Genomic DNA, 8,083 nt, shown 5'->3' with positions numbered 1-8,083 from the left:
CTCTCTCTCTCTCTCTCTCTCTCTCTCTCTCTCTCTCTCTCTCTCTCCCTCCCTCTCTCTCTTTCTCTGTCTCTCTCCTTTCTCTCTTCTCTGTCTCTGTTGCTCTTTGTTTCTCTCTATTTCTCTCTCTCTTGCCACAGAAGAGCTAGCCCATTTTCTCCCTAATTTATTGATGAGCACTCAGGGCAGGAAAAAAAAGGCTGCTGAAAGTGATATTGATGGCTTATTATGAAAGCACTCAGTCCTACATGCCTCACTACCCTTTAAACATTGCTTGGAACACAGAAGTTACTGAAAACCTAAGACGCCTATAAATATTTGTCATAATTAAAGGAGGAAAAACACTGAGTGCTGGCAGGGGATAGTATCTCTTCTCCGACTGGCTGCAGAGCCCAATCTGGTCAGCCCAGCACCCACACCAAACATGATGATGGGGAAGATCTGCCCCCTGCCCTTCTCAGAGGGATGTTTCCAGCTGAACTTCTGCACTCTGCCCTTTTCAAAGGCAAATATCACCCACAACCTACATCAGACATGCTTAGCATTGGAACCTCAAAGGGGCCAGGGAGCCAGAGTACTTGGTATTCAATTTGTGAGTAACTACAGCACAGTCATTGACTGATGGCATCTGATAAATCTGTCCACGTGGAGGTTCCTAGGATCAAGGAATTAGAGCTAGGAGGGAAATCAAGTCATATGTCAGAGATTTAAAGCTGGAATGTTAGAGATTCCTGAGATCTTAGATCTTAGAGTACATTTACTCCAAGTCCCTTAATTTACAGATGAGGAAACTGAGGCACAGAGTGTGCTTGCCCAAGGGTCACATGATCAAAGTGTGTCAAAAGTTAGGACTTAAACCCTGGCTCTGAGGCTAGCTATCAGCCATTACTTATGTTGCCTCTGTCCACTCCCCCCACCCCTACTTTACAGATGGAGAAACTGAGGCCCAGAGAGATTTAGCACTTTACCCGAGGTCACAAGGTAATAATAAGTTCATGGTATCATAGATTTAGAGTTGGAAGGGATCTTAGCATCCATTTAACCTAAGTCCCTCACTTTACAGACAAGGAGGCCCAGGTAGGTTTAGAGATTTGCCAGAGGACACACACATAATAACAATCAAAGGTGGGATTTGAATATAGCTGCTGTCTCCAGAGCAGCCCCTCCTAGGTGTTAGGGGCCAAATACTTCCCCTTTCCAGGAGCATTTTCACTAATCATCCTCCCTGCCTTACCCACAAGTCTCACTGCCGCCTCATCATCTCATTTACCCCTGTTAGTCCTGAGATTCCAGGGCTCTGAGGATTTCTCCTGAATTGTTCCTTTCAAGAACTAGTCACGGAGGAGACTTAAAAGTGTTAAAATCCTGCCCATCCTTCAAGGCCGAAGGCAGGGACCACCTCCTCCAGGACACCCGCCCTGACTATGCCGGCTCATGCAGACATGCCTGCCTCAGAAATCCAGCAGCTCTACTGTTCTGTATAGGCAATTTCCCCACTTGGTGGCACGCTGCCTGTTCTTCTATGATAAAGACTCCGTATGTCTCTGTTTGCTCCCTGTAGCTGGACTGTGGACTTCGGGAGCATGGAAAGAGACCCCACCTCATACTTCTCTGTCTCTGCACACCATTCTTTCCCCTGCCTCTCTTGCCTCCCCCCAATAGAAGGTAAGTACCTTGAAGGCAGGGATTGGTTCATTTTCCTTTTGGTTCATTAGTCCCTGGTACCTTTTTGGACCAAATTTGTGATTTCATCTGGGGGGGGCCCTCCCTGAGAGGAAACTCCCTTCACCGGGTCAGGAACTGTTCTGCAGTTTACATGTTTGGAATATTGTCTAGCTACATTACAAGGTTAAGTGTCTTACTCCTGGCCACATAGTCAGTAAGTGTTAAAGGTAAGACTGGAACTCATCTTCCTGACACAGAGGCTGGCTGTCTATACCAGAGCCCTCTTCAGTTGTATTTAGTAGACCTAAATAAAAAACATTTACTAGCTGTGTGACCCTGGGCGAGTTGCTTAACCTTAAATTGCCTCAGTTTTCTCATCCATAAAATGGGGATAATATTAGCACTTACCTTCCAGGGTTGTTGTGAAAATAAAAATGAAATAATATTTATAATGTACTTGACCAGCCTTAAAGCACTCCATAAATTCTTGCTATTATTATCATTATCACCAATGAATCAATTCCTTCCTCCCTCTTAGCGTGGTCCGACAAAGGATTATATTCTGTACACCGTGGGTGCTCAATACATGTTCATTAAGGCAAAGGATTGGAAAGTGAAGCAAACCACATTCCATGGTGATGCAGGCTGGCTTAATCAGCGACTATGCCGTATTCTTATTACCAGGTGTGAAGGCTGATCAGCCCTATGGTTCATCTGGGTTTCGCTCACAGGAGCCATGGTGAGGGATCATCACTGGCCTCAAAAGCAGATGGGCCCTGCCAACAAAAGGTGCTGTTTTCCTCCACGCAGATGCCCGGGTATTAAAAATAAAGCACCCCCAATGAGCAGCAGGAATAAACATGAGACACACACTGGGAGCAGCCTTAAATAGTGAATTTCTCAGAGTTTTCTGCGTGGCATCAGCTGTGCCGTGGCTTGATGCCATGTGGGTGGAAACCCAAACGATCGATGGCTCTAAAAATAATCGGGACCTAGGTGGAGGGTACAGCCATGGCGTCACTTGGGCTACACCCCTTGGGGGCCACCTCTGCTCCTTCCCTCTCTGGGTCCTCCATCTACAACAGCCGGTCAGGTGTGTGCATGGATGGGTGTGGGCGTGGGGGGAGCTGGTCAGACACTCGCTCACCCAGATGGAAATCTGGCCGCTTGCTGGGAAGGAGTCGACCCAGCATGCTCCCCACAGCCCCCGCCCCACCCAAGAACAAGCCACCCTCACACACAGCCCTAGAAAGCTGCAATGTTTGTGTTATAGAGAGCGAAGTCGGGCTAGAGACTTAGGAGGCAGCATGTTATAGGGGGAGGAATGCCGGATTTGGAGTCAGAAGGACTTGGGTTTGACCTGAGCAAGCTGGGGGAATCCAAACAAGAATTAGCCCCCTCTCTTCTCATCCACCTCAGATCCACTCCTCCAAAGAATCGCCCACGTGCAGCGAGACCTCAGAGAGGCTGTGAGAAAGGCCCTTTCTGATTCCTGCTAAATAGACATCTCACAAGCACAATGCCAGGCAGGTAGCTGCATAGCTGGGCCACACCACAGGAGGCCAGTGAGCTGGGCTCTGTCTCAGGCCTCAGCCGGAGTTCTGTCCTCGGACACTGATTGTCATTTATATTTGCCTTAGAAGGCTAACCCCCACATCTAGGTTAAGTACCAGAATGGAGGGTGAAGGGAAAGGTGAGGACTCTCTGAAAAGGAAGAATGAGAGAAGGAGGAGGAAGAAGAGGAAGAAGCAGTAATAGCAGAAATTGATATAGGATATCCCAAAAACATCAGTGTGGTTTATAAGCTTTAATAGCTTTAGAAGAATAAATGCTACAAATGAAAAAAAACCAATATTTGAAAGGTTAATTACTTAAATTTTTAAAAATAGTCATTTTTTAAATTAATGTTCACCCTAACCACCACTTTGTGCTATATATCACTCCAGGGATGCTTGACCATTTTACAGTAAAACTCTGGCAATCACTCTGGCCAGTTTTAAATCTTTGTAAAAGTTTTCACCAGCCACTACTAAGTGACAAATGCCTGCCTTTGCAATCCTGGTCTTGAGATCATGCAAAGAATGAGATTTTGATGCGTATGTGACAGTTTGGACTTGAGTCCACAAGCAAAAGTCTAGTGGTGGTTGAGCATGAGGACCTCCTCTGTCCCTGCACGGGGTGGAGAAAGTAACTTGCTGTCCACACAAGGTGTGATGATATTGGTGTACATCTTGTTAAAATAAACATTTACTATCCAAAATTCATAAATCTAAATATGTGTAAAAGAAATATAAATAATCAAACTTTCAAAGGATTTTTTTGGGTAAATTTGTAGCCTTTATACAAAGACTTCTGGGACATCCTGCATTTAACTCTCTTTGAATGTACAGGGCTTCTAAACACGAACTCATTTAGTCTTCCAATGAGGTAGGTATGTCCAATATTATTATGTCCATTTTCCAGATGAGAAAACTGAGGCTCAGAACAATGAAACATCTTCTCCCTAATGGCACAGTTAGTTATTGGACCCCATAGATTTCCTAAGTCCAGGACCTCTGTCCACTGTACCAAGACACATCTCAAGCCAAGAAAGAGGGACACGCAGCGGAGGAGGTGAGACTCACCATAGCTTTGTCTGTGGCTGAGGCACCCAGAGAAGCAAATTTCTGCAAAGACAAGGGTGAAGAGGCCAGAGTCAGGTTTATCAAGGACCCAAAAGGAAGAAACAACGAGGGACAGAAGGACGGGGCCTGAGGAGGTTCGGGAGAAAGAGATAATGCAAGGCTCACCTTCTTGCCTTCGGCCTTTCGGCCAAGCTTCCCTGAGGAAGGCAGCGTGGAGACGGTAAAGTTGTTGGGGTCTTCACAGTCTCGGATTTTGGATTCCTTTATCAGTGAGTCCAGTTTCTTCTTGGCGATGTTTTCCACTCGTTTCCGATTGGTGGAAGCCTGGGAAGGGCAGAGTCCCCAGGTGAGAATCTCTGTTACCTAGCAGATCGAGCTAATAACCAGCATGCACACGGAATAGAACAGAAGCTGAGAGTATAATTTTATTTTTTTGTCTTTGTGTCCCCCCCCCCAAACCTAGAACAGTGCCTGGCACATAGTAGGTGCTTAATAAATGTTTATTGATTGACTAACTGCTTACCTGAATATCTGTGAATACCCCCAGTAGAAATACAAGCTCCTTGAGGGCAGCAACTATTTAATTTCTGGTTTTGTGTTTCTTGCGTCCAGTGAAATGCCTGGCATATAGTAGGTGTTTAGTAAATGTTTGCTGAAATGAATTGAGTTAGCCGGATACCAGGAGACACTATTTTGTGGAAGCCAGGTACCTCTAGTTACATAGAGGGGGACCCCTTTAACTTTCCCTGCTAAGCCAAGAAGAGGTCACCATCTGATTAGCCAATCGCCTGACCTACCAGAATAGGGAAAATCTAGAGCCACCAACGTCAGCTAGGTGGCAAAGCAGATAGAGCGCCGGGCCTGAAATCTGGAAGGTTCATTTTTCTGAGTTCAAATCCGGCCTCAGACACTTACAAGCTGTGTGACCCTGGACAAGTTATTTAACCCTGTTTGCCTCAGTTTTCTCATCTGTAAAATGAGCTAGAGAAGAAAATGGCAAACCACTTTCTTATGCTTGCCAAGGAAACCCCAAATGAGGTCATGGAGAGTCGGACAACAACTGAAATGACTTAATAAGAACTGACAAATATTGGGAGGACTGGAGATGCTAAAATCAAGAGGCACGACCAGTACTCAGCAACAGCATAGCTCAGAGTTGGGAGGGACCCCCGAGGTCATGCGGCTCAACTGATGTAGTCTGATTAGACTAGGAACCTTTGTCTAAGGGAAGGAGGGTAGAAGAGTCGACTAACAAGAGTCCATGAGGACAGCTCCAGATGTGAAAGGAATTCCATTAAACCCTGTTTTTATTTTTATCAGACTTACTGATGATTGGTGTCCTCAAAGGCTGCATTACTCTAGATTGGTGCATTTGCAAAAGGTTCATTTCCCTTCGTTTGCCTCGATAGAACATGGCACAGATTCCACTTCCCGTGGGCTATTCCAAATAGGTCTACAGATACGGTCTAGGCTCAGACAATTTCCTGGGTTACAGTTACAGGTATGATTTCATTTCCCAGAAACAGATCAAAACTGAGACCCAAGGATGAGGAGCAAACATATGTCTCCTTGTATCTTTTCATATGAGTGGGTGTTCCACTGATGCTTAGTAGGTTATTTATAAACCCTGTAGTTATATGGAGGTGGGAGGGTGGAGGGGAAGGAGATAGCAAGGATTCTGCGCCTCTGTTCTTAGAGATTAACATGCCACACCCATAGCCCTCTAGAGACAACTAGGTAGCACATTGGATAGAGTGCTTAGGCCTGGAGCCAGGAAGATCTGGGTTCAAATCCAGCCTCAGACACTTACCAGTTGTGTGACCCTGGGCAAGTCACTTAACTTCATTCCTCCTCAGTTTCCTCATTTGTAAAATGGGGATATTAATAGCACTGATCTCCTTAGGTTGTTATGAAGAGAAAATGAAATAATATTTGTAAAATGCCTTGCAAACCTTAAAGTGTTACCTAAGTGCTAGCTATTGTTATTTTTATTATAACAGATATATCATTTATGATATAATGATAATATTATGATCTATGACTCATTGATTGAATGAGGGCTGGTTGTCCCTCCTGGAGGCTCGCCGGTTTCCATACATAACAAAATGGGATCTGACCAGGGCAGAGGACATCCTTTCCTTTGTGACTTGACTTCCTAGCTCCCAAATCTCCATTATTGCCCTGCCTGGCAGTAAGGGATACAAAGGTCTGTTTTCTCTTGGAAGGCACAACTCGCAATGGGTTTAAGAAAAGAAGTTAAGTCATCCTCAGGCATTTTTGGTTTTTAATTTCGAGAAATTCACACTGAGCCATCCTAACCCAATTCCGAATCCTTCCTGCCAGCTCTCAAACAACTGGGAGGAGGCCCGTTCCTAGGGAGATTTCCCCTATAATTGTCATCCCATTTCATCAGCCCTCAGGGGATAACAAAATCCACAGTGACTCAGAGCGGAGCTGTAAGACTTTAATCACAGAGCACGGTATGACTTTGGAAATAGCCAAACAATTTGTTTTCCCTGGTTTCTGCAAGGTTTAAACAGTCATTCTCCTCTCAAGACCATCAAGAAAACTCCTGACTTCTCAATCTCTTTCATAAAACTGTCCAGTTCCATCTAGGCCATCTAACAGGGGAACAATACAATGATGGAGAGACACCCCACTTGAGAACTCCAGCAAGCAAATGAAGATCGGGCCGCCAGGGCACCTACAGATGTTTTATTGCAAGTAATAATCACCAGCTATAAAAGGTAGGCAACAGGATGGACTCCCTGCTCTTAAGACAGCTGGTTCTCACAGGCTGGGCTACTTTTGATTTTATTTTTTAACTCTTCCAGTGTCTTTGAGGAGAGAGGTTGATGGGCCATTTCCCAGAAGTGGGAAAGGAGGCCTTGGATGAAAGATTCTAACTACACAGTGATGACTGCACGCTACAGCCCGGGTGCCAGCTGCCTAGAGGAGAAAGGCCCCGGGAGGGAGAGGAGAGCTGTTTTCTGCTCTCTTCCCTCTCTCATCGCTCATCCTCTGCACAGCAGCCAAAGGAACATTCTCTGGTATTGTTCCTGAGCTCAATCAATGCCAGCGGCTCGTGCTAACTTCAAGGATCAAAGACAAATAACCTACTCTATTTGTCATTTAAAGCCTTTCACAACATGGCTCCAACCTGAATTTCCAGGCTTCTGATACCTTACTTCCCTTCATGGACAGGTGAGTGCCACAATGGTTAGAATCCCAGACTTGGGAGCCAGGAAGACCCAAGTTCAAATCCTGTCTCAGACACTTATTAGCTGTGGGGTCCTGAGCCAATCACTTAACTTCATTCAGCCTTAGTTTCCTCATCTGTGAAATGGGGATAATAATAGCACCCATCTCCCAGGGTGGTTGGGAGAATCAAATGAGAAAACATGTGAAGCAAACCTTAAAGCATTATGTGAATCCTAGTTATTATTATTGTTGTTATTATTAATGTATTCCATGGTCCATCCAAACTAGCCTTCTTGCTGTTCCTCACACATGACCCTCAATCTCTTACCTCTGAGCTTTTGCACAGGCTGTCCCCCATGCTTGATACACACACTTTCTCCACCTGTATCTTTAAATGCCCTAGTTTCTTTCAAGCATCAGTACAAATACAACATGTAGCCATTATCCCCTGCCCCACCGCCAATTACATTGTATTTTTTTTCTACATACTTATATGTGTACACACTATCTCCTTCAATAGAATGGAGGCTCCCAGAGGGAAGGAATTCTCTCTCTCTCTCTCTCTCTCTCTCTCTCTCTCTCTCTCTCTCTCT

At 45.2% G+C, this 8,083-nt stretch overlaps 1 protein-coding gene across 5 annotated transcripts in view; it reads right to left on the bottom strand.

Annotated features, from left to right (window-relative positions):
- PLCH2 (phospholipase C eta 2) overlaps positions 1–8,083 on the bottom strand; it is a 336,561-nt gene that overhangs the window by 42,555 nt on the left and 285,923 nt on the right. For 4 of the 5 annotated variants that reach the window (XM_027855536.1, XM_027855535.1, XM_027855534.1 and 1 more), the window contains 2 exons: positions 4,455–4,613; positions 4,290–4,331 (listed from right to left, as the gene is read on the bottom strand). In XM_027855536.1, coding sequence (XP_027711337.1) covers positions 4,290–4,331; positions 4,455–4,613 — 201 coding nt within the window. The remainder of the gene's footprint in view (positions 1–4,289; positions 4,332–4,454; positions 4,614–8,083) is intronic. The other variant, XM_027855539.1, reaches the window with a different exon arrangement.

This window comes from Vombatus ursinus, unplaced genomic scaffold, assembly GCF_900497805.2.
Source record: "Vombatus ursinus unplaced genomic scaffold, bare-nosed wombat genome assembly UNPS02010822.1, whole genome shotgun sequence".
Taxonomy (NCBI): domain Eukaryota; kingdom Metazoa; phylum Chordata; class Mammalia; order Diprotodontia; family Vombatidae; genus Vombatus; species Vombatus ursinus.
This window is presented reverse-complemented; position numbering and strand designations above follow the sequence as displayed.